This window comes from Lathamus discolor, chromosome 5 (assembly GCF_037157495.1).
Source record: "Lathamus discolor isolate bLatDis1 chromosome 5, bLatDis1.hap1, whole genome shotgun sequence".
NCBI lineage: Eukaryota > Metazoa > Chordata > Aves > Psittaciformes > Psittacidae > Lathamus > Lathamus discolor.
Genome location: NC_088888.1, coordinates 10,101,861 through 10,128,530, shown reverse-complemented (window position 1 = coordinate 10,128,530; position 26,670 = coordinate 10,101,861). Strand labels below are relative to the sequence as shown.

The 26,670-nt window shown below is 47.2% G+C and overlaps 1 protein-coding gene across 1 annotated transcript in view; it reads right to left on the bottom strand.

Moving 5' to 3' along the window:
• The window catches only part of LOC136014611 (uncharacterized), a 32,773-nt gene extending 10,830 nt beyond the window's left edge, over nucleotides 1-21,943 (bottom strand). Inside the window, exons 1-16 of the mRNA XM_065679452.1 lie at nucleotides 21,673-21,943; nucleotides 20,976-21,211; nucleotides 19,223-19,395; nucleotides 17,948-17,994; nucleotides 15,420-15,560; nucleotides 15,166-15,309; nucleotides 14,868-15,055; nucleotides 13,810-13,960; nucleotides 10,030-10,171; nucleotides 9,522-9,627; nucleotides 7,483-7,718; nucleotides 6,526-6,684; nucleotides 5,080-5,197; nucleotides 4,346-4,449; nucleotides 3,396-3,600; nucleotides 2,075-2,291 (exon numbers count right to left, since the gene is read on the bottom strand). Coding sequence (XP_065535524.1) covers nucleotides 2,075-2,291; nucleotides 3,396-3,600; nucleotides 4,346-4,449; nucleotides 5,080-5,197; nucleotides 6,526-6,684; nucleotides 7,483-7,718; nucleotides 9,522-9,627; nucleotides 10,030-10,171; nucleotides 13,810-13,960; nucleotides 14,868-15,055; nucleotides 15,166-15,309; nucleotides 15,420-15,560; nucleotides 17,948-17,994; nucleotides 19,223-19,395; nucleotides 20,976-21,211; nucleotides 21,673-21,943 — 2,638 coding nt within the window. The remainder of the gene's footprint in view (nucleotides 1-2,074; nucleotides 2,292-3,395; nucleotides 3,601-4,345; nucleotides 4,450-5,079; nucleotides 5,198-6,525; nucleotides 6,685-7,482; nucleotides 7,719-9,521; nucleotides 9,628-10,029; nucleotides 10,172-13,809; nucleotides 13,961-14,867; nucleotides 15,056-15,165; nucleotides 15,310-15,419; nucleotides 15,561-17,947; nucleotides 17,995-19,222; nucleotides 19,396-20,975; nucleotides 21,212-21,672) is intronic.
• Nucleotides 21,944-26,670: the final 4,727 nt, after the last annotated feature.

The following is a 26,670-nucleotide window of genomic DNA, read 5'->3' as shown; positions in this document are numbered from 1 at the left end:
TCGGTTGATAAAGAAATGGCTGGATGGCCGCATGCAAAGAGTTGTGGTCAATGGCTCAATGTCCAGCTGGAGACCAGTAATGAGTGGTGTCCCTCAGGGATCGGTGTTGGGATCGGTCTTGTTTAACATCTTTGTCAGTGACATGGACAGTGGGATTGAGCGCAACCTCAGCAAGTTTGCAGATGACACCAAGCTGTGCGGTTCGGTTGATATGCTGGAGGGAAGGGATGTCATCGAGAGGGACCTCAACACGCTTGTGAGGTGAGCTGATGCCAATCTTATGAAGCTTAACCATGCCAAGAGCAAGGTCCTACACCTGGGTCGGGGCAATCCCAGGCACAGAGACAGGCTGGACAGAGAAGACATTCAGAGCAGCCCTGCAGAGAAGTACCTGACGGTTTGGTCAATGAGAAACTGACCATGAGCTATCTTCAGTGTGTGCTCACAGTCCAGAAACCAACCGTGTCTAGGGCTGCATCAAAAGGAGCGTGACCAGCAGGTCGAAGGAGGTGATGCTGCCCCTCTGCTCTGCTCTCGTGAGACCCCACTTGGAGTACTGTGTGCAGTTCTGGTGTGCTCAACATAAAAAGGAAATGGAACTGTTGGAACAAGTGCAGATGAGGGCCACGAGGATGATCAGGGGACTGGAGCACCTCCCGTATGCAGACAGGCTGAGAAAGTTGGGGCTGTTCAGCCTGGAAAAGAGAAGGCTGCGTGGAGAAGTCATAGCAGCCTTCATCTGTAGGGGACCTATAAGGATACTAGGGAAGGACTCTTCATTAGGGACTGTAGTGATAGGACAAGGGGTAACAGTTTAAGACGTTCAGAGGATCGTTCCAAGATTCTTTTTTCTTAACTCCCTCTCCTCAGGATCATAACACGAGGTAGGGTCCACACAAAGGAGAGATGAAAATCACTATGGTGATTCTCACCATCTGGTGCACATTTACTGCAGGTAGTGAGCAGCCTGCAAACACCAGGCAGCCCTTCTCCTGTATGTCATCTGCTATGCACAGACACCCTGTTTGGGTGGAGTGACAGAAGAGGCACTGCTTGTTCCCAATTTTCATTGCATGCCCTGGGATGAGAGGCTTGCAGCTGTTAAGCACTTCAAAGTTCAACAGCATGATTGTACCAACACTCTAATTCCCATGCAGAGACAACCCTTGCTGCAATCAATAGGAATGAAGCTGGCTGGAGAGCCAGACAGCAGCACAGAGGGCTGAGGCAGTAAGTGGCTAATTGATTGGGGGAGCACACATCTTGGCGTGGTAAGCACACCATGCCAGACTGCACCAGAGCTCAGCCCTGGAGTTACTGCTGTCTCCTGGCACCAGTGTTACAGTTGAGACTGTAACACAGGTTCACGTAATTCTCTGCCAGGCTTCATGCCACCACCAACATGATGCTGGAGAACAGGCACGATGGGTTTACGAGTGGGGAGCCCTAATAAGACACAAATATAGATTATGCATGAGAACAGCGAGGTACATATAACTTCTGCAAAGAGATGGGGGGGTACCACCATACTGCACTGGCAGCAGAAATGACATTACTTTGTTGCTCATGATCCATCTCCTTGGCCTGGATAGGTGGGAGGTGTAATGGAGCTACTGGCTCATGAAAACCCCTCTCAGATCTCTTGCCACCACCAACATGATGCTGGAGAACAGGTGAGATGGGTTCACAAGTGGGGAGGCACTTGGTCACTGGGAGGCAGTGGTGCCCAACAGGGCTCGCTATCCCAGGAGTAAGCTCCCGAGATGTCCACATACCTGGCTCCCGGTGGGCTCAAGCAATCCCCCAAGAAGCATTCAGATGAGACAACTAATGTCCTCTCTTTTGAATTTAAAATCAGACATATGATCCAGGTGATAAGCAGCACCCATTCAGCTGCACACCTCCACATGATACAACAGACTGGGACAGACAGAATGCAGGCAGTTACTTCCTAAACCTCTTGCAGCAGATGGATATTTTCACAGACAACAGCTATCAACAGATTCAGTGTTCACTTGACTCTGAGACTCAGAAGCCACGGCTGAGGAGAGGTCATGCCACAGGTCAACCCTACCTAGCTGAGAAATGAAGGCTTCCAGCGCTTTTACAGCTGCAGCATAGATCACTGGGTGGTTTGAGTTCAGGTTCTCAGTCACTGCTTCTGCCAGAGACACCAGCACTGGGTGTAAGGCATCTCTGAGCATGGATGTCATCCAAGCCAATGCCTCCAGTGCCTGCTGCTTCACTTTCTTGTTGCCGTCCTGAATCCTCAGGACATAAAAATCAAAAACCTGTTAAGAAAACAAACAACATGAGAGCTGGATTAAAATGTCTTTGTTTCAAGAAGGGATGTGGGAACAAGCACCCAGCAATGTAGGAGATGAATGGAATCCTTTCTGTCTGCTCAGTGCTTGCTAGCACAATTTCACTCCTTTCCTGTACTGACTGTAGTGGTTGCACAACCCCACGCTGCTTAAAAAGATTTCCGTATTTTATGAAGAGGATTGGGTGGGGACAGGATAGATCATGTGCTGTTTACCTACTATAAATCTTTAAATTAATCCCATCTTAATAATGCAAAATAGTATTTTTGGTATAGAGGTATGAAATCATGATGCCTCTTTTTTCATAGAACGCTCTCAAGTACTGAGGGTAGTTCTGATTTTGCCAGAACTGGGACTGGAGGACATCCAAGTTTTGCTTGATCTCAGAACCTGCATCTGGAGAAGTGCAGGGCTCTGTTGACCTCTCCAGGACCCAGACCATTTGCCTAGCTAACAGGCAGACTTCTGAAGTTTACTGTGCTGTGCAGTACTCCTTAGAGCAGGTCCCCTTGACAGCCATGTTAACAGGCACCATCTTCTGGACAAGCGAAAAAAAGCAGCTGCTGGCAGGAGAAGGAAGAGAGGATCTGCCTCTAACTGTCTTCCTCCTCTTTCCAAAGAGAACAGAGGATCCCCAAAAAGGGTGAGAAGAGGAAAGGGATAAGGGTGGAAACAAAGAGGGCAGAGTTGTGTCTGCGCAAGACAAGATAAAGTTGACAGGAGCAACCCAGCCTTATATTTCTTTCTCCAGCCCAACCCATTTTCCTTCTACAGAGTAAGTGCCAAGCTTTCAGGGGCTGGATTTTCTTTATTTCAACCCGAATGACAGGAGGACATAGATGAAGCTACAACAACAGTAAATTCTCTCATCATCCCATGAACAGCACCAAGAGGCACCTGCCAGAGAACTACATCTGGATGGAAATTATTTGCCCTGAAGCCTGGAGCTGAATTAAATTATTCTATCCCAAGCAACCGGCATGCAGTGCCAAGACACACTGAGTTAACTTTAATGGTGCAGGCTTGGGAAGGGAGCTAACGGGAAAGGAGCAATCGAGGTGCCCCGCATACCTGGACACTGACAGTGGTGATGAACCAGGGGCTGCTTTTGCAGTGATCTCGGAGGAGCTGCACTCCCTCCAGTCGGGACTGAAAGTCCTCAGCTGTCAGGAGCCTGTAAAGCTTCATGAACTCTTCAGTTTCCTCCACAGCCTGAACTGATGGGTGATGGACTCTCTGACAGGGTAAGCTGGGCACACCAGAGCCAGACCTCAAACTGCGAAACAGAAACAAGATAAGACCTTTTCCTGTTAATATCTGCAGTTAATTGTGAGGAAAACATCTCAAGGACACTTCCTAATGATGTGATTTTGGCTACATCCTGATCTGAATCTGAAAAGCAACTTGGATCTCATGGCTATCATTACAGGAGATAATCTGCAAGTAACATTATCGCAAGTGCTTATTCAGGGAAACCGAGGTACAGAGGCTGGGATTCTTCTCATTATCTTCAGATGTCTTCGAGGTATTCATCTAGCATCCCTTTGTGGGGAAAAATAGGCACTACTTCCAAGTCTGAATGCCTCATCTTATTGTAGGTGTCATATTATACGGAAACTATTACCCTGGAGAAGCTGATCCCTACAGCTGGTGTGGGAATTGGGATAAACAGCTCAGACGCATCTGAAAAGATGAATCCTATACAGAGAGACTGAGGCATATCAGAAAGGATCCAGAGGATCCTGCTGGCACGAGGAGACAGCAAGCACCAAATAAGAATGCCCTGATTGAAATTACTCGTCCCATGTGAGCGTCTCTTCTTCTCTCTCCATTTCTGTGGAAAAGCCTCCAGATAAGTTTCTTCAGCCTAATGCAGAAGTGGGCATTTTTCATCACACCACATTTGTGGGGCAAGGAAACAATCTCTGGCACTGCTGGTCTCCACCCAAAAGATGTTACTAAGGCAGAGGCATGTAAAGCCTGTGATGTGCTTTGTCAGATACAACAGATGTGCTCGGTACCCTGCATCAGAAGGCAAGTTGTTCTGGGACATCTTCTGGCCGCTCTTCATGGACACCTGGGATTCCTTGGCAGATGCAGCTTCGCGTTTAAGTTCTTCTATGCCCTACACGTGAATATAAAGGAACATTCATTTTGGACTCTCTGGAAGTTGGCCTACTGTGCTGGGAGTTGTTCTGGTTCACACTCACTCTCCCTGTTCCTGAACAAGGGCACATTCTTAAAAGGTAAACGGAGAGGAATGAAAACAAACAGAAGGGGATGACTTTCCTCCGGATGCTGAATTCACAAAGCTTCTTCCAACTCCACAGTACGGGACAGCAGGGCAGTATTCCCAGAACACAGACAATACACGTACGAATTACGATTGTCTTGTACATCTTTCGTATATCTGGTAATGTTCTTGGCACTACTCCTGCCTTCTTTAGTTGCAAATACTACTATTCACACTTCCTTGCTTTACTGGGAGAAGAGTATTTATGCTAGAAGGTAAAACCATTTTCCCCTACTTCCCTCTCCTGTTTGTGTCTCACATACAAAATACACTCTCTCTCTTTCTAACAACACCAGTTCCTTCACTGCCCACACATAAACAGGCCTCGGATCAACAGTTCATTCCCAGAAGCAAAATGATTCAGCAGAAGGAGATAAGGAAAGACTAGGCAGCTTTAATCTCACAAGAACAATCTCAGTACCTGCATAAAGGAGACATTTCTCCTTTCTGCCAAACACTTACTTTCTGCCTTATTTTTGCCATAACATCTCTCAAGTCATGTGAGGGAACAGACTGTTTCAAGTACTTCTCAAATTTTTGATGACTCATCAGCATACTCAGCATCTTCTGTCCGTAACACCTAACACAGCAAGGAGAGAATGGAATACAGACTATTACTGTCTTTTCTCTCTTGTGGATAAATAAAGGAAAAGTGCTATGAAAATCGCTTGATATTTTAAGCTGAACGCCAGATGTTCTTAGGAATTAACGTATTCATCTAAGTACAGGTTTGGCGACGTTTCGATTTGGTTTTGCTACAGCTGGAAACCACAGTTACCTCCAAGAGGAAATCTGGAGGTAGTTCAGCCACAGACAGTGACATTCTACAATGACTGGGAAAAAAGAGTTGTAACTGTCACAGGCAACTAAATTTGCAGAAGAGTGTCCTGGCTTCAGCTCCAATTGTTATTTTTCTCCTTCTTAGTAGCTGGTACAGTGCTGTGTGTTCAGCTTTTGTTTGAGAACAATGCTGGTAACACACCAATGCTTTTTGTTGTTGCTAAGTTATGCTTACCCTGATCAAGCAATTTTCAGTCTGTCATGCTCAGCCAGTGAGGAGGGGCACAAGAAGCCAGGAGGAAGCAGAGACAGGATACCTGACCCAAACTACCCAAAGGGGTATTCCATACCACAGCACGTCATACCCAGTATATAAACTGGGGGGAGTCACCAGCAAAGCCAGATCCCTGCTCGGGTCAGGCTGGCTACCTGTCTGTGGGTGGCGAGCAATTGTATTGGGCATCACTGCTGTTTATTGTTTTCTTCTCCTTTTCGCCTTTCAGTTTCATAGTCTCTCCCCTTCTTATTTCCCTTATCATTATTATTATAGGTGGCAGTAGCAGTAGTATTGTATTATACCTTAGTTATTGGACTGTTCTTATCTCAACCTGTGGGAGTTACATTCTTTTGAATCTTCTCCACAATCCCCCAGGAGTGGGTGGGGGAAAGAAGAAAGGGAAGAGAGCGAGGGGCTGCATGGTTCTGAGTTACTGCCTGGGCTTAAACCACAACAAAGAGGTTTACAAACACTGAATACCCTGCCTACAGAGAGCTGGGATTTTTCTAGGACAGCCTTAACCTTATCAGAAATAAATGTTTGGGATGCTTCACTGATGAACAGTGGCCAACGCTTCAGCTTTGCATTGCATACCTAAAACCAAACAAAATTGTTTGACCCACTAATCTGAGCTCAGCTGATTGCAATAAAGAATCACTCAAGTCACAGGAATTCCTCAGTGGTCCTTCTTGCAGGACAACCTCATCTTACCCAGTACACTCATTTATCCAGACAACATTACCCACACTGCAAAGTAACTTAATACTTGCTTTACATTCCACTATGTTGTGGTTTTGTCATTTAGGATCAAAGAGTTTTCATATTTAAGAAGGCAAAATGAAGATCATCACCTTGTGTCCGGATGACAATCCTGAGCAAGCTTCACCACCGCACGAACAAGCGCTACAGTACTGTAATATTTGCCAGACAGGAGCTTCTGGGCTCCAATTTGCTCCATCGTGGTCAGTAGGTGTTGAGCCGCACACCTCCGCACCAGGGCATTGCAGTGCCTGGAAACAAGAGAAGAAACACTAGGGCAGAGGGAAAAGGAGGGCCAAAAGCACAGGTCTCAACCATAGCGTGCTCTCTGTCATTGCTGGGAGAAGGAGGCATGTGTTCCCGCTGCAGTGTTGGACACCTGAGGAAGATTCTGACCTCAGATAAACACAATGTTGGCACTGTACAGAGGCACTACCTGCAAGGAAGAGGAGGAATTCAATCTCCCTGGCCTAGCTGATACTCAATTTCTATAGACAAACTAACTCTGAGAAAGAGGGAAATAGAAGACAATTCATGCTGGCTCATCAGAGGGCTCCCACTGCACATACAAAGCTGCAGCACGACTGAGGCTGATTCCACCCGTTTATCTCCAAATCTTCAGACCTTTGGAAAGAAACAAATGAGGGCGAAATTCCTGTTGAGCATGGAGCTGCAGAATATGCAGCAATGCAACCAGGTTGCTTCTTGAGACTTGGCAAGAGGTACCTCGCATGCTTCGCCCTTTTCAAAAGCCAAGGAAAGCGCAGCAGTTGTTTTAGCCAGGCTGTCCTTTCTAGAGCGTGCCTATTCAAAACTCTCAGGAACAGCACTGGTATTCTAAGGCTGCCTAACTTGCTGCAACAAATAGGCTGTAGAAGGACAGAAGCAGATGACAAGGAAGGGAGCAAGCCTTGTCAGAAAGTCTAGTCACCCAGTCATCAGCAGATGCAAGAGAAAGGACCCTTGCCTCCCATCATCACTCTTCTGCCTCCCATCCCTTCCCCCTACCCACACAATTTAAGCTGAAGCAGATCACTAAAACAACATACTGGATTCCACTAGCCATGAGAGCAGTCATTGCTTGTGCAGGAGTCACGCTCCCCACTATGATCCCCAGGCACCGACTGGCTGCTTTCTGAATTGACACGCTGCAGTTCCTCAACCTCTGGAGTAAGATCTGAATAACCTCATCCACAAAAGGGTCCATATGCTTCTTCATGGTCCTGAAGAGCTCTTCAAGAGTGTTGAGTGCGAGGAGAGAAACCTTCAAGCGAAGGTTATTCACCTGTGGAAGTCATAAGGGGAGATATAAGAATCACCTTGTAAAGAAAATCAGTTCCCACAGACAAGCATCGCAGGACACAACAAGACTTCTCACTGTGTCCAGATGCAACATAAAAGCACAGTAAGAGCAGAAGACCACAAGCACAGAAACACACTCTGAGAACAACTTCTTCAGTGGCCTGATGTCTGCTTCTACAGTAAAATGTTAATGAGACTGCAGGCCTGAAACATATTGTTTCACCTAAGACAAAGTGTGCTCCTTAGCTCCTACTGTACCCTGCTTTGATTTTAGGCCATTTACTGAAAACAAAACAAAAAAGAAAATTAAGGAAAGAGCTGCTTTTAAACTATAAAGGCAAAATCATAACAATAAGGCAGAGGAACAATACTACTTTCCTCCGGTCCAAAAGTGCATCACTGGCAGTTTGAGCACTCAACCAGGAAACAGGAAGCACAAGCTCTCAAGTCTACAGTCTAATTCGCAGCAGGATCTAGTCTATCTGCAGCTCTGTCACCTCAGGAGAACCCACGCTGCTGGACTCAAGGCACGCAAGGATCTCAGAGATCACATGCAACTATAGCTGCCGCCAGTGGGGTTTTTCATTATTCAGTGCTGCCCTGGAGTGATCCCTGCTGCCAAAAGCCTCTCCCCCACAAAGGTAAGGGAGACGCATGTCACGGTCATGTGCTTCACTTGAAAGATACCATGAAGCACAGACCAGTGGTTCTTTCTGCCAGACTTAGTTGTGCCTGCTAACAGAAAGGAACAGCAAAAGCACTAAAAGTGAAAAAACAATCTAAGACTGAAGCGAAATGAAAGCTGAAAGATGTCTGTGCACAAGAGTTTATGGAACAAGAGAGGAGGTAATTTCCTCAGAAAGAAAAAAATGATACAAAACTCAGATAAGTGAAGCAGAAAGGGCTGCTGCAGCTAACCCTGATCTCAGAGTAGCAGAATCTAAGTCCTGTACCTCTAAACAGAAGTTTAAGGATTTAAAGAGAGAATGGAGTCTTCAACAGAAGGGCCATTCAAGCCTCCAACATCATGAAATACTGTGTAGAAGAACTGATTTTCATGGACATGAGCTAAGCCATACTGCCTTCTGCAAACAAGGGAAAATGGAATTCATTTGGCAATCGTGTAGTAAGAGGAGAAGCAGCTGGTTCAGGCCACAGACAAGTGCCAAACTGGAAATACAGCCACAGATGTTATTCAGGAGTTCTGGTTCACACCTCTCTGATGAGAGATGAGAGGGTGAAGCTGTGCGCCACTGCCAAGCAAACCCCTCACCCATGGGCTGCACTGCAAAATTCCACTGGTGCACACAGGCAATAGCTCAATGGAAAGGGCAAATTACCAAAAAGCACACAGAAGGTAAGGAGGAGAAGACATCATCAAGAAACACTGGAAACAAGACACCTACAGGCAATCCTCCAGAAAGCTAAGGAGGAGGATGAAGTGGGAGGAGGCTGGGAAGCAAAAGCTGCAGTGTTTAATTACAGCTTGGGCAGAGACTTGGGCCCTGGCAAATCACTTGATGAGTGTCTCAGTTTCTGCTTTTGCGCACTTCCCTAGAAAGACACCAAGCTCAAAGAGGACAAAGACAGATGTTCTACCTACCAGTGAATACAGCTGTGTGGACAGACAGGTCTTACGGACAGGTCACACAGCTGTGAGAAAAATGAGGCCTAAAACTCGGGGTGAAGGCAGACACTGAGCACACACGCAGATGGACAAGCTCGTATGTACTCTACGCCCCATGGAGGACGCACGTGGGACTCAGTTAAGACACAATGTTCTTACCTCTTTGGTGACTGCCAAGGAAACACCATGAAGTCTACTAAGAAGGACTTCTGAGTGGCAGATAGCCAGGCGTCTGACACTGAAGAGCCCCTTGGTCTTTTCCTTCCTGAAAGGCAATTTCACAAAAAAGATTGATTTTTCGCACCACTAAAGACCTAAGCTGCATCCTCTGCAAATACCAGGGTACCAGGTCAAACAAAGGCAGGTGCTTCTCAAACAACAATTAATTAAATCATGCAACACACTGTGACACAACGCTGTCATCTATGCAATCTGTGTCATCTATGAACTCATGACCACTTCCATTCTGCTTCCGACTTCAGCTAGCAAATCATCTTCTGCCACAACTTCCTCTTCCCTGAACATTATGCTTCCAGCTACATGGAGCAGAAGGCAACACTAGGAAACACCATAGATGGACTGTGGCTGTAGCACTGCTGTGGACCAAGGCAAAGAAAAGGCTGCTTCTCACTGAGAAGAAGGAAGCCTGAACATGGGGCTTTCTTACCAGTCATCACTGCTGAGCCATGTGAGTGTGTCGAGCAGACCCTGCTGTGCGTCAGGGAAGGGTCTGGCTTCCTGGTCACCTCCATGCTCTGACTTCTCTTCACACTCTACAGAGTCCAGAGCAGTGGCTGGCAGTGGGGTTGCTGTAAGAGAGAGAAAGGGTTGGACACCAGCACTGCATACTCCACCACCAAGCACTCTGCAACCCCAGCTCTCAGCCAAGAAAATCACTGGGCTGCAGACTGGCATTGGCCCAGAGACTTCCCTGCTGTCTGGCTCGTTGCTTGCCCCAGCAACCAGCCCTCCAAGCACCCACAGCTGGGCACCCGCTCCTTGTGTAAACCTGAACACGGCACACACAGAGCCAGCTCCCCTGTCCATACACGTGCCACAGCCAGCTCACAGATCCAGAGCACCACAGAGCTCGTGGTCATTGGGAGGCAGTGGTGCCCAGCAGGGCTTGCTATCCCAGAAGTTAGCTCCCAAGATGTCTACACACCTCGTGTAGCACCTCCCTGTTTCCGGAGCACTGGGGACAGAGGCACCCAGTGACTTTCTGGGGAAACACCTCCAGCTGCCCCCAGTGAGCACCAAGCCCCAACCACCGAGTCCTGTTGGGCTCGGTCAAGTCCCCAAGGAGCAACTACTAGGGAACAGTGATACCTGACCTTCTAAACCCCACAGTGCCCATCTTTCCATTTACTTCAAATATCCTAGACAGCAGACAGCTGATTGCACATACATTTTAGCGTACTCGTGGGAAAGCAGCAGTTTATGGGTACTGCTATTTTCCAAGCATTATGAATACTCAATCTCTTTCAGAGGTACCTGCTGGCTGTATTTCAAAGATGCTGAGATTACATTTATCCGTCATCAAATGTACTTGTTTGCAAACTGTGCAATGCCTAAGCTTTCTCTTGTGGAAAAATGGAAAAATTTTGGTCTATATAGCTACGGCCCAGTTAGAATTAAAATTGGCTAGGGATATGAAAGGTAACAGGAAGGGATTCTATAGGTACGTAGTGAATGAAAGACAGACTAGGGACAATGTGGGCCCTCCCCAAAAGCTATCAGGAGAACTGGATACCCTGGATTTGGAGAAGGCTGAGGTTCTCAATGCCTTCTTTGCCTCAGTCTTCACTGGCAAATGCTCCAACCACACCGCCAAAGACTTGCAAGGCAGATGCAGGGACTGTGAGAATCAAGTCCTTAGGCCCACAGTAGGACAGGACATGGTTCAAGACCATCTTAAGAACCTGAACTTGCACAAGCCCATGGGAGCTGATGAAGTCCGTCCACGGGTCCTGAAGGAGCTGTAAGCCACTGTCCATCCTATTTGAAAACTCACGACAGTCAGGTGAAGTTCCCAATGACTGGAAAAAGGGAAATATAACCCCCATTTTGAAGAAGGAGGAAATGGATGACCCAGGGAGCTACAGACCAGTCAGTCTCACCACTGTGCCTGGCAAAATCTTGGGGCAGATTCTCCTGGAAGGCATGCTAAGGCACAGGAAAAACAACAAGGTGCTTGGTGACAGCCAGCATGGCTTCACTGAGGGGAAATCCTGCCTGACCAATTTGGTGGCCTTCTATGATGGGGCTACGGAACTGATGGCCACGGGTAGAGCAGTTGATGTCATCTACCTGGACCTGTGCAAAGAGTTTGATACTGTCCCACACGACATCCTTGTCTCTAAATTGAAGAGACATCAATGTGATAGATGGACCACTCGGTGGATAAAGAACTGGCTGGATGGCCGCATGCAAAGAGTTGTGGTCAATGGCTCAATGTCCAGCTGGAAACCACTAGTGAGTGGTGTCCCTCAGGGATCAGTGTTGGGAAAGGTCTTGTTCAACATCTTTGTCAGTGACATGGACAGTGGGAATGAGTGCACCCTCAGCAAGTCTGCAGATGACACCAAGCTGTGTGGTTCGGCTGATACGCTGGAGGGAAGGAATGCCATCGAGAGGGGCCTCGACTGTAGTGACAGGACAAGGGGTAACGGTTTAAGATTTAAACAGGGGAAATTTAGATTGGATATAAGGAGGAAGGTCTTTACTGTAAGGGTGGTAAGGCACTGGAATGGGTTGCCCAGGGAAGCTGTGAATGCTCCACCCCTGGCGGTGTTCAAGGCCAGGTTGGACAGAGCCTTGGGTGACACGCTTTAGTGTAATGTGTCCATGTCCATGGCAGGGGGTTCGGAACTAGATGATCTTAAGGTCCTTTCCAACCCTAACTATTCTATGATTCTATGATTCTATTCTATAAATACACAACACGTAAGAAGACTCAGATGACAAATGCATTTGTAATGGAACCCATTGGTCATCAAAAGCACCATAGGTCAACAGTTTCATGCCTTGCACTCAAAACCTCATTTTCTAAAGCGTAGATGAAAATAACTGTCTAAGAATGCTAAGTGTTGCACAGAATCTAAATGAACAGCTATGGACTCCATGGGATTTTTATGCTCCTGTGCCTGTTCTACAAACTATGGAGGAACTGTAAAATCGAAACTATTCAGAGGGGGCTTGATGTGGATGTCACTGATGGCACTGTCATGGACAACAGTGATGTCATTCTACGAGCATGTAGAATATTCCGTAGTGAATATAGAGTATCCATGTTCAATGTGAATGGACAGCCACGTCAGGCTACTTGTGATCAGTTCTGAAAATCAGAGTAGCATCACCAGAACTTTCAGAGGATCGTTCCAAGATTCTTTTTTCTTAACTCCCTCTCCTCAGGATCATAACACGAGGTAGGGTCCACACAAAGGAGAGATGAAAATCACTATGGTGATTCTCACCATCTGGTGTACATTTACTGCAGGTAGTGAGCAGCCTGCAAACACCAGGCAGCCCTTCTCCTGTATGTCATCTGCTATGCACAGACACCCTGTTTGGGTGGAGTGACAGAAGAGGCACTGCTTGTTCCCAATTTTCATTGCATGCCCTGGGATGAGAGGCTTGCAGCTGTTAAGCACTTCAAAGTTCAACAGCATGATTGTACCAACACTCTAATTCCTATGCAGAGGCAACCCTTGCTGCAATCAATAGGAGAGAAGCTGGCTGAAGAGCCAGACAGCAGCACAGAGGGCTGAGGCAGTAAGTGGCTAATTGACTGGGGGAGCACACATCTTGGCGTGGTAAGCACACCATGCCAGACTGCACCAGAGCTCAGCCCTGGAGTTACTGCTGTCTCCTGGCACCAGTGTTACAGTTGAGACTGTCAGCATGGGCAAAAGCTTGGGCTCTAAAGCTCCAGCACTACTTTACTCAGATGAACTTTCCAGAAAAACTCCTAAGCACTGGCCAAGGGCTGCAGCATGGCTCTGCAATGCAAGCTCCTCACCAGACAGTGGTATAAGCAGGATAATCTGTCCTACAACGAGACAGACCTTTCAGTTTTATTCAGAAGTAGCTGAATTTTGTTTCTTCCAGGTTGCACCTTGGTTGAAAAGCATTCTTTTGGACTCACGCATTCCCCTTTCCTTGTGGCTACTTTCAGTTAGATAGTCTGAAGCCAGTGTAGGCTGCAAGACAGAATTATCTACTCTGAAAGACTTCACACGCAAAGGATGGAAGGTGCTATTCAGTGACTCAGTGTGGCCCATGGGCAAGGCATTTCATGCCTCTCTTTTCGTCTGGAAACCGGAAAGACATCCTATGTCCTCAGATGCAGGCCAACAGCATTCCAGTGCATTTCACAGGCAATTGCAACACTATGCAAATAACAAGCAAGTGAACCAAAAGGCCCACAGCTGTAGTAAGCACTTACTTTCTTCAGCTGCATCCCCAGGGTCAATATCCTGTGCCAGGAGCTGCAATGACTTTTCTCTTTCTTTCTTCCTCTCTCTACACAGAAGCTCCTTCACTCTCATTTGCTGCCAGTTGATCTTCTGAACTGACATGGACAAGGTAACATCGATCTAGTTGCAAGGGAAATATATCACAGAGCATAAGAGAGATACATAAACCATACAGAACACCTCATCACAAACATAGTTGTAGAGTGTCACAGTCTTTAATGCAGCTGCATAGACATCCCAAGAACTTCAGAATAATTCCCCCTTCAATCACTTAGACATGCAATCACACCCAGAGATGTGTAACCCTTCACTGCCATAACCTTCCACTTGCTCAAGCCCTGCTTGAACCAAGACAGTCACAGGAGTGCTTGCAGGTGTGCAGGTGTCCAGGTGTACCAGTGCGCAGGAGCTTAGTTCCTACAGGCCAGGATGGGGGAATAAAAACATGGCTGCAATAAACAGCCATGAGAGGTAATTTGCTGTTTCTTAACATGCACACGGCCAGTGACTGCAGCTGCTTCTTATTTCTTGCTTCTGAAGGACTCAGCTGCTCTCCAAGAATAAGTCCCAAAAAGGGAGTCATGTGAAAACAAGTGGGGGAGACACTGGTCATAGTGAATTGAAAAATTCAGAATGAGGGCAGCAAGAGAGGGAACAAAGGCAAAGCAGCCTCTCCCATTTTACTTTACAGACTTGCTTACACTCACATTGTAATCTTTGTTTCTGTGCTGCCAAGCATGCATTTTGCACATGTTCACTGATGTGTAACTTGCTCTGCTGTGCAGATCAGCTCTAAATTGGCCTTCACACATTAAAAAGGCTTCTTGCACAACCTTAGCGTTATCTCCCAAACGGTGACTTCTGCACCAGGGAAACCACTCAAGCAATTGCTCTGCAGCTGTCAGATGTAGTCCCAAGAGAAACCACACCCCAAGAGGGAAAGATTATGATATTCAGTGACAGTTTGGGCTACACACTCAACAGCCACTGAAAAGGAAGCCTGCTCATTCCTGCCCTTAGCCCTTACCCTTCCATTGCTGTCCTTTGAGTTGTCACCACTCTGAAGGCGAGGGCTCGTGAGATGATCCATCCTCTTGGTCTGGATAGGAGGGAGATGTAACGGGGCCACAGGTTCATATAATTTTCTGTCAGGCTTCATGCCACCACCAACATGATGCTGGAGAACAGGCACGATGGGTTCACGAGTGTGGAGCCCTAATAAGACACAAATATAGATTATGCATGAGAACAACGAGGTACATATAACTTCTGCAAAGAGATGGGGGGGTACCACCATACTGCACCGGCAGCAGAAATGGCATTACTTTGTTGCTCATGATCCATCCCCTTGGCCTGGATAGGTGGGAGACGTAATGGAGCTACCGGCTTATGAAAACCTCTCTCAGATCTCTTGCCACCACCAACATGATGCTGGAGAACAAGCAAGATGTGTTCACAAGTGCAGAGCCCTAATAAGACAGAAATATAGATTATGCATGAGAACAACGAGGTACATATAACTTCTGCAAAGAGATGGGGGGGTACCACCATACTGCACTGGCAGCAGAAATGACATTACTTTGTTGCTCATGATCCATCCCCTTGGCCTGGATAGGTGGGAGGCGTAATGGAGCTACTGGCTCATGAAAACCTCTCTCAGATCTCATGCCACCACCAACATGACGCTGGAGAACAGGCAAGATGGGTTCACGAGGGAGCCCTGGAAAGACACACGTATAGATTGTGTATGAGAAAAACAAGGTACGTGTAAACTCTTCAAAAAGATGGGAGGTACTGTTGTATTGCACTGGCAGCAGAAACAGCAGTACTCTCTTGCCCACTAGACTCAAAACCACTGTGTGATGAAGGCTTCAGCCCTTGGCTTCTGGTGAGCAACTGTGTTTGATAGAGAAGAGCAGAGAGATGGAGACTGCCCTTCCCAAAAAGATTTTTATCTGTTCCTATCCATTTTGATTTCAGTAATCTTCCTCCTTTTCCCAGTTATTAAAGAACTCCTGGGTTTTAATAGCTGTATGCCTTTGTAAGGTAGGAATCAATATTTCCTCCTCTTTGCAAGAATATTTTAGAGGGCAAGTATAGAAAATTTTTAGATTAATGGAATGTTACCAAAACCAGAACTGTGTTATCGAAGCTACAGAATTAATTTTCCTCAAGCAGTTCCATTCTAAATTGTAGCAGCTTCGGCCACTTTTTGGGCAGCCTGACTAGAGTGTGATGTTCATAACGGGAATGAGCACAGTGAAGCTCATTCTGAAATGCTCTCTAACAGAGCTGTTAAAACTCAAGAGAATTACTCATTCCTTACATGGCTTCACAGATGATAAAATCATGTGATAGCCAAGCAGTGAAAGAGGAGTAACTTTCTTACATTGGGAGGTTTTTTACCCTGAGAAATGGGCAGGTCAATAATAAACGAGAGAGTTTAACAATATAGTTCATTTCAAGGCCAGAATGTATGCACCAAAAATGTCAGCTTACCTACCCACCATCATAGAATCATAGAACAGTTAGGGCTGGAAAGAACCTTAAGATCATCTAGTCCCAACCCCCATGCCATGGACAGGGACACCTCACACTAAACCATCCCACCCAAGGCTCTGTCCAACCTGGCCTTGAACACCGCCAGGGATGGAGCATTCACAACTTCCCTGGGCAACCACTCCAGTGCCTCACCAAGCTTACAATAAAGAACTGCCTCCTTATATCCAATCGAAACTTCCCCTGTGTAAGTTTTAACCTGTTACCCCTTGTCCTGTCACTACAGTCCCTAATGAAGAGTCCCTCCCCAGCATCCCTATAGGCCCCCTTCAGATACTGGAAAGCTGCTAGGAGGTTTCCACGCAGCCTTCTCTTCTCCAGGCTCAACAGCCCCAACTTTCTCAGCCTATCTTCATACGGGAGGTGCTCCAGTCCCCTGATCATCCTCGTGGCCTCCCCTGGACTTTTTCCCAACAGTTCCATGTCCTCTATCCGTTGAAGACACCAGAACTGCACACAATACTCCAACTGAGGTCTCCCTAGTTGCATTCAGATATTCTAGCTGCATATCAACAATAAAGGAGTCATTCCTTTATTATGGGGCATGCCTATTATGTGGCAGAACTAACACTGAACTGAGGGACCAGTGGGTATTATCCCCTTTTCTACATCAGCAAAATTATTTGCTAAATTCTCATCTCTCCTATCATAACAAACCCATAGATGGCAAAGGGACAGCAACGGTGTCACTGAGGATTTCAGCTTAAAACTACTGGCTGACACCAGCTGCACCAGACATTGCATTCTGTCTTGCAGAACTCCTACTGCTAATGATAATGCAAGGCAGGGAGCGTGGAGAGGCCAGTTGGCATGTCCTACCGCAGGTGCAGTTTGCAATATTGACATATGCGGACAGAGTAGGGGAAGAGATCTGTAATCAATAAACCTAGCACGTGTGGTTTGAGGTAAATAACTTGCACAAAGGAAACCTCACTTCATTACTCAGCATTCAATTTAGGTTTGTGCTGTCAGAGAAGAGAGAGTTCTGATCCTGTATAGGCTGGATCCTTTTTAAGTGTCTTCCTCAGTAAATGGAATAGTCACAAGGACTTCCTGTCACAGAGTTTCACTATTTCTCCCCATGCAAAAATAGGCAATGTTCATGAATGTACTTCAGATCTCTAAGGGTTTGGTTCAGAAACTGCTGCAAGGGAAGCTTTTTCTCCTTCAAGTGTAGGAGGAAGGAGTGGGAACATTTCTCATTTCATGCAAAATGCCTCATTTTTCTCTAATCTTTGTGCCATTAAAGAGCGTGCAGGGAGATGAAAGGTATGAGCACGAGGTAGAGGAACGTTTTCTTCTCCTGCCGTGCTTTTCCAGGGCCTCAAGGTACCCCTCCAGCTCCTACCATTCACAACTCAATGCTGCAGTCATTTTCACTGGATCACCAGAGCACATTTCCCAGTGACTGGGCTCTGGGGAAGCTGTCTGAGCTCATCAGGGAATGGAAAAGAGTTACAGGATGGTTTTCAAATGAACTTCCACAGTGCCACCCACGTGGGTCAGGAGTCCTGTTGTCATCTTACGACAGTCATGCCCATTACCTACCTAGAGGTTTAAGGATCTTCTCTTCACCTCTGCTGCCTGATCTTAGCCTTAAGAAAATGGAAGATAAAAAAATATATGAGGAGGCAGAAAGAAACATGGGGGGTAGCATTAAGGGAGGCAAGCTTTCTAAGTGTGGTCATTCTGACAAAGTAGGAAATGCAGACCATAAAACCAACAATATACAAAGCTGACTAACTGCCATTAAACTTTCTGTTGCTGAAGTCACACAGAGCTCATCGAGCTCCAGCTGAAACACAGGAGTCACTCTTCACTTTGGGCCTTAACTGTCCAACTTCTGCTCTCTCTCCGTTTGGAGCTCAGTGCCTCTTTCTAGTTCACGCATCCTTTCTGAACAAGCAAGAGGTGTTAAGCTAGTCATAAGTCTGTACTCGGGGCAACTACCTCTATACAGCTGCAGAAGCCTAACTTTGCCTGGTCATGCCTTAAACTGATGGAAGCGTCTTGTTACACATGGTAATACCACTGCTGTCTCCTGGGAATACTATTACACCTCCCTGCTCTTTCAAGAAGAAAAACGGGGTTTCCAACTCAACTCGTAGGCAAGTGTACTCAGACTGCACTTCAAAAGCTGTGCTGAAGCTTTTAAATTGAAACTATATTCCTATGACTCCTTATTTATTGTTATAACAAGGATAAAGCTGACAAGTACATTTCCTGAGGCATATCCAAGCAAGTATCTTTCCACCAGTTACAGCCCTATACCTGTTCTCTAGCACCTTGTCCACTTTGATCTTAAAACCATATTTAAGTATGAAACCTCTACAGGATTATACACCTCTAAGCCAAGATTTAGCTGGGCTCTCATTTCACAGTGAAGGCCCAGACACAGAGGAAGTGACAACAGACATTTGCAGAAGCAGCATCTGACTCTGCAGACAGATATACAATAATCAATATTTGCCCTGGCATATTCCTGCAGGTACAGAAATTGGCAAAGATGACACACAAACCCAGATGCTGTATTCAGGGCCATGCAATACAGTTCCCAAATGTCATCACAAAGATTACCGAATGAATCAGAGTCCAGCAGAGGACCTGATTTTAAGGTCCTCTTAAGTCCTGCCTCTTCCTCCTCCCCTGCTCTCAGAGTGTATGATGTTGGTTTGGACTTTGTGCTGGGTCATCATAGATATGTGAAATGGTGAACACACAGAAGTTTGCATAAGTATGTTGGAGACCTGACTGGAAAACAACCTCATGAGACAAGAAGTATGAGGTGAATGGCGCATTGGAGAAGCAGGCACCTTGGCTTACCTTCTCTGCAGAGCCTTCTGAAAAACCAGGTGCTGAGAGCTTGGGAGAAACACTGCAGGGCTGTGAGGAGCCTCATCCGAAGGTCTTGCTGACTTTGTGATAGGGGGAATCAAAGGCATTCCCAGTGACATCTTCTCATTCCCACCACTGCAACACCTGGTTCGCTGGGAAGCCTGGAGATAGGAGAACACGGTGCTCAGCACGAGCATCCAGCCTTCCCCACTCATGCCACAACAAGTGGCTTAGCCATGCTCTTATCTAGGACTTGTCAGGAAAAGAAAAGTCAAACCGATGGAGCAGCTTGGCCTACAATGGGCAACAGGAAGCGAAGTAGTGAAAGAGAGACTGTGTCCCACACTGTTGCCAGCTATCTCTCCTCACTCACCTCTCTGACAGTGGCTGCATTCCCACCTGGCATCCACCTGCTTAGCATAAGGATGTTCTGAGTGCCGCTGGCTCCATCAGCCTTTTATATTGTATGGGAATGGCTTTAGATCACTATCCTCTCAGTGTCCCTAAAGTGCCGACCAGCCAGCGCTGAACTCCAGCCCCATGCCCACAGCCATTTTGCACACTGCCAACACGTGCTTTTCTCAATCCCATAATTTTTTCTGCGTTTGCCCTTCCTACAGTTCCCCCCCAGCCTTTCGGCCCAGATGCTTCCATGCTCTCTGGATGCTCAGTGCTATCCAGCTCCCACAAAAGTCATCATCTCAGGCTCACTGTCATTTATTAAGTTCAGCAGATCTCCCTAACCTGCTGGTCCGTGTAATGTGTTTCCACCTGCTGAAACTACTTCAGGCTCCCCAGGCCATGGCTAGGAAGGGAAATGAAGCGAGCCAGGGCAGATGCACACCCTTCCTCAGTATACATTTCTTCTCGGCACAGCTAAAAAGCCAAATCAGGACCTGTTCAAACTCCAGTGAAGCCAACAGAGTTAATGTCAGGGATACATTTGGCTCTGGATCTGCAAGCCTGAAATCAACTACTCTAGCCTTTTACTGGTTATCCTGTGTACACAAGCTGTTACTTGTCTGCATTCTCCTGCCCACCACAGCAAAACCAAAACAACTGCAGCTTCTGTGCCTCCTGCAAAGGCAGTCGAGGGGATGGGGTCTGGACTCTATTCCCCATAGCCAGAATCACCAGTTCCCATCACTCACCCCTGGGCACACCCACGGCAGAGGCTGAAGCTGTGCAGAAGTCACGCAACTCTACAAATCGTACTAGAAAGAAGTGGGCAGAAGGACATGGCTGTACAACTCAAAAGCTGAGACAATCTAGACTCGAGTCTGCAGGACTGCCTGCTCCAGCAAACATCTTTTCCCATCTAACCTTGACAAAGCTGATTTGAAAAACCTCCAAGACACTGGTGTGTTGGCAGCAGTCACCACAGTGACACAGATGGTTCACAGCTATGTGTATTTTGCTAACTGGACGAGAATATGATTGACCCCATTAGACACATTCAGTTGCTCCAACGGGTTGATGGTGTTTTCTCACTCAAAGCACAGCAGGAGCCGCTAGAGAGCACAGCAATGATTTAAAGACCTCTTGCATTGATACACACTGAGGACATGAAGTCTACAGTCGGCACACTGCAAAGACAGCCTGAAGCTCAATGTCCATTTGAGCTCTTCCCTGGCTCAGCTGCTTCCCTGGGCACGCACCACAGAGTAAGAAAATCTCAGAGCTCTGCCTACAGAAAATAAACTGAAGGTGTGTGACACATGATTTGGCTTGCTGCCCTTACTTTATAGGCTTTTGGCACTGACAACACCTCCTTCTTCTTTCCATCACTGTCATCACCGTCTGCTCCTGCTCTCCACTGCTTCTGCTCTCCATTCCTCATCCTCCTGGGCTCTGAGGAAGGAAGGCGCTTCTGGATGGGAGGCACAGGCTTGGAGGCTAGCAGGAGCCTCTGGGAAGGTGACCTGGAAACTACTGACTTCAGGGTTCCCTCTTTAGGGTCACTGCAGTCAGTCAGGCCTGCAAAGCAAAGACACAAAGCATAACAGAATCAGCACTGCAAAGCTAAAGCAGCACCTGAAGCTAGCTATTTCATTGGACAGATCTCTTGGAAACTGCATAGGGAACCTTGCCCGTGCTGACAGTCACTTGAAGCAGGCCAGTGGACAATGCTTACCCACTTCCACAGAGCCACCAGAGGAACACCAGTGTCCTTTGGGCTCCCATCAGACAACAGGGACCTCAGGGGCCTTTCCTTACCCAGGAGAAGTCACCTGCACATACACCCCCCTGCTCTTCTCCCTGCCCCACAGGTGTAGCCCCCTGCCACAACAGGAGGGCTATGCAAGGGACTGAGAGCAGGGCAGGTTATTGCAGAGGGGTACCTGCAGGGACAGCTCTTCACTGGGAATGTGCCCTGCCTCTCTAGGCTGAGAAAAGACCCTTCTTCCCACAAGAGAGCCAGCAGGCTCCTGCCTTACCTCTCTGTGAGCCTAACAGACCCTCAGACATCCTCCCTGTTTGCAGGTTCTTCTCGATCCAAATGGTTTCCAGAGCAGTGCTCCTCGCCTTATTGTCTTGGGGATCCTGGCTCAAGGCTCGCTGAGAAAGCTGGGAGAGATCATCTTCACCCGCAGTGTTGAGATCACGCCCATCAGCCTTGCTGATGCAGCCATCCAAGGGAGAGACATCTCTTGGATCTGGAGATTCCCCAGCTTCATCCCCATGCCATGAACTCATCTGCTTCTTCATCTGGGGTGTTAGTATCTACTGAAAAGAAGCTGTAGATCAGGTAAAAGGGAAGAAGTGACCTCAGACCTTTACAACAAAACTATCCAGTGAGAGAGGCATTCAAGGGGAGTTTTCTAATCATTCAGAAGATCGGTTTGTTCTTATTTTTCATAAAACTAGCACCAGTTTGATTCTTCTGAACAGCCCTGAGCTAGCAAGCCAGGAGAGAGAACACACCACTGGTATGATGCAAAGAAAGATCCCCGTTTCAGGACTTGGCCTCTGTGAAGACTGGCTGGCAGTACTACTGATGGCTACTGCTCATACAGGAGAAAGCAAAATGAACGTATCATAAGACAGATGTTCTGCACACCACTGGAGAGGGGCAAGATCATCTGCAGCTCTCTGTGAGCCACCTACTCTGACCCTCAGCCAGCACATAAGGACTGACCTCCAAGGACTATATCTTCCTGAGCAGGCTTTTGGGAATATGGTTGGGACTTTTTTACTCATTTGGCTGATACCAGCATCGCACAGTCAACCCTTTTCCATACCCACCTTCTTCTTCAGTAGTTCAGCTGCTGCCACACATGGCAAGTCCAAGTCAATGCTTCTGCCTTGCACAGCTGTGTATCTGCGTTTGAATTTGGGAACGCTCCCACAGTAGACATCAGCTGGGGCATGGTACTTAGCCTTAAAATAAGGCTAGTACCAATGACTCAAATCCACTGCATTAGACCTGGAGAACAGGCACTCCTTCTCCATGAAGCGCTAACTCAGCACTAATCACGTGCAAGGGTGATTGGGCTCTGCAAGGTCTCTTTGACCTCACACTGCTCTGCATTGTGAGGCGCTCACATTCCAGAACTCTGACACCTCAGTTCTACACATTCGCGTATGTTCCACTAGCTGCCCATCCACTAGTGCAGGATTCCTTTCCTCCCAAATGGTGGCAACCCACAATGGTCTCTAGAATTTTACAGTATCTAGTAAGCACATGAGTTTCAAAGCTAGTATCCAAGTCCTTCATTTATGTAATTCCCACTCAAGTTTGGGTTGGGTCTTGTTCGGGGTTTATCTATCTTCAGAACAAAGGAATTAATAGGACACAATCACCAGGAGTTAGAACTAAAAGAAGGTCTGCATTCTGCACTAGATACGCTAAATATTCAGTGGGATTATCTGATTAGTGTATCTGTAAGGATGCAGATTGTCATTCCAAACATTCTCCTGTGTTCTGCTTTGCTGTTACAGGGGTTTATTCCCTGCTTTCTTTACTGCAGAGACACTCCAAGCCAACAATAAACATGGCTTGCCTCAAAAGATTTCTGATCTTGGCTGTTCCTGAAAATGCAAAATTATTCACAGCATGTTTCCCTGCCCCTTATTGTGGCCAACGTCTTTCCCATTAACCAGTCTCTAAGGCTGGGCTCTCACTTGTACAGCATGGAGAAAAGCTGCTGCACTTGCCAGTATCTCCAGGGTCTCCTGATCAGTGTTTTAAATGCAGCTTTTGTACATGCTCTGCCTCCCTGAGCCGAGCAGCATTCCTAGGTCCCAGCACTGCTGCTGCGGGCAAGCATCCTCCAGGCAGAGGCTGCAGGAACAGGACTGCAACAAGCCCTGCCTGAAGGAGTCTCCAGTTTGCTGCAGCCCTTCACCTGCTGCAAATCAATTTGTGTTGCCAGGGGGCGGGGGCGACAGATTCTTTGCAGATGAGGATCTACTCCATGTGCTGCTGACTGCTGGGCCTGATTCACCTGCCAGTGGGGTCCCCTGCAGTATCAGGAGTCTACATAGAACTATAACACTGCTAGTACAAGAGACAGCCACTGATCCCTGGCATTGCCGTGCCCACAGGGCTCCTGCATACGAGACTGCTCAAGTCAGCTGCTGTTAGAACAACATAAAAACATATTTAAGCCACGCATTTTCCACATTCTGTCAAAATCCTGGCCATAAAGTCCAAATGCTGGAGGAAAACTGTTGTTGGCATAAAAGGGGAAGCACAACTCCACCCCAGCAGCTGCTCTTTCCATGGCTCTATGGGCATGGCACCACAGGCAAGTCTCTCAACACGACCACTGCTGCTGGACCCAGCACAGCATGGTGGGAGTTGTGGCCACTGCCTCATCGTTTCACACAGTTGATAACAAAGATCTATAAAGTCACACTGGACCTGCCCCAAGAACATCCTTAAAAACAGGGGGTACAACAGTTTGCTCTTTTTTAGTACAAGCGTACCTGGATTTCAGGGCCCGCACTGGACTAGCGATACCGGACAGTGGTGTCTAATCATTCTCCCTCCATTCTTGCACCAATCTGCAAGAGGTTTTTCCATAGAAAAATGTCGATGTCATAACACATGCATGAGTAATTTTGAGCTACGACTCAAACCACAAGGCACATATTTCCAGATATGCCACCTTTTGGGAAAGGAAAGAAAACAGCAGTTGAAACAGCCGCCATTGTAGCTAATGTGTCTGCATTTGTAGCGCTGCTGCACATCTACAGCACTTGCAGCACCTCAGAAAGCCTGAGGCTACAGCATAACCCAAATTAAGCTGGATTATTTGCCACATTCACATGAGCGAAAGCACATCCCATGGGAGTACTGGAGCTGTAGACAGTGCTGCCGAAGTATGTTCCCTGGCCAGTGTTCTCCTTCTGGTAGGGCCCTGCACACTGTTCCACACATCTTTCATAAAGGCACAAACCAACTCCCTGTGTACCCTCTAATGAAACCAGTTTAATTGTCCAAGCTATGACTCTTGTATCTATTCCATTAAACTCCCTGTACAGTTCTTAGAGTTGTACGAGCCTTGAAATAGAACAGCTGCCACTGCTCAGAATTTTTTTCCTGGTCTTTACAGCATTTAAGCACCTCGGTCTTGTTCAGGGACCAACTCCACCATTCAAGCACCGTGGAAATATTTAAACCCTCCGTTCACCTCACCTACAAAGTGTCACTTAATTCTGCAGGCATTCAAATCCCCCAAGTGTCCACGGGCTGATTCCTTCTGAAACAACAGGGGCTTTCTGACCTACTGCTCAGAGCCTACGGTGCGGCACCCAGAAGACACAACGCAGGACCTTCAGTCAAGGTGGACCAACAGCAGGGGTTTAGGAATATGAAATGCTTTTCCTGCAGAGCTGAGGAACCACGAGCGCTTTGGCCCGGAGCTCAGGAACCACGAGCGCTTTGCCTCAGGACTGAGGAACCACGAGCGCTTTGCCCCGGGGATGAGGAACCTGGAGCTCTTTGCCCAAGGCTCAGGAACCACCAAGCACTATGCTTCAGGACTGAGGAACCATGAGGCCTTGACCTCGGCCTGAGGAACCATGAATGCTTTTGCCCCAGGGCTCAGGAACCACGAGCTCTTTGCCTCAGAGCTGAGGAATCATGAGCACTTTGTCTGAGGGCTGAGGAACCACAGGCGCTTTACCCCAGGGCTGAGGAACCACAAGCGCTTTACCCCAGGGCTGAGGAACCTCGAGCTCTTTGGCCCGGAGCTCAGGAACCGCGAGCGCTTTGCCTCAGGGCTGAGGAACCTCGAGCTCTTTCACTCCAGTGGGTACCTCTGGAAGATCCAGGGATGTGCAGCAGAGCAGACGGCTGCAGCTCTTCTGTGCGCAGTTTCTAGCAGTGATCAGCGTGGCATTAATCCACATTAGAAAAAAGTCATCTAGAAGAAGCAAAGATTGGCAAAGCAAATTAGAATTTATGGCACTGGGGCAGAGGTGAGGGCTGACAACTCCTGGAAGCACCAACTAAGCTCCAAAATTGTAATCAGGTTCCTTTACAAAGCAGCAGCAAGCACAGGTTTCAATGCCTTACAAGGGGGAGTGTTCAGTGGAATTACCTTAGTTAGACTGTGATTTATTTAAAGATAGAGGGAAAACCCCTTCTTGTAAACATGAAAATATTTCACTGGAAATGAGCAGACTAAAACGGAACTGTCGCTTGGAAACTCCTTTTACTTAAAGGTATAGTCGTACCAGAGTTCGTATTTTTCTAGGACAGCCTTCCCTTCACCCTATTAGTTTCCTTCACTAGATGCACCTCTTTTCCAAATCTTTAATTGTATCTACAAACTCTGTTTCAGCTGTGCACCTTGCTTTGAGGAGCCCAAACACACAGCAAGGCTTCCAAGCCTGTGGCTCTCTGGGAGGACCCAAGCTCCTTCCAACCTACAACTCCTGGAAGCTGAAACAGTGGACACAAATCCCTGTGTTCCTACATTCCTTGAGTTCACACTACAAGATCTTTCACATTACAGAAATCACAGCACTATCCACCAAAAGCTTCACTGTCAACCTATTCCCAGAAACTCAGGTTCAGCTGAGAGCAAAAAAACACTTCCTTGACCTGATTATTCGAACTTCCAGCTTCAGGCAGCTAACTGAGCCATCAGTTCCTGTACCAGGCAGACTGTGTGATATTGTTTCTGTCTGACTCACTTGTACACCACCTCTTCAGGAAGTGTCACAAGTGGTCTCACCTGGTTCAGACTGGGAAGATTTTTAATACTTTCCTTGATGTGGACATGAAAAAGATTTTGTTCATGCAGCTTCCCACAGCAACAGCTGCCATGGCCCTCCACTGGGCCAACAGCTGAATATAAAGAATGAGTTTACCATCTGTGAGAGGGCAGGACAAATGCACTAGCCCGCTCCTTCTGAAGCATGCCCCCAGGTACCAAAACGCTCTTGACTGTTTTATTTCAGGGACTTTGGGAGGTCACCAA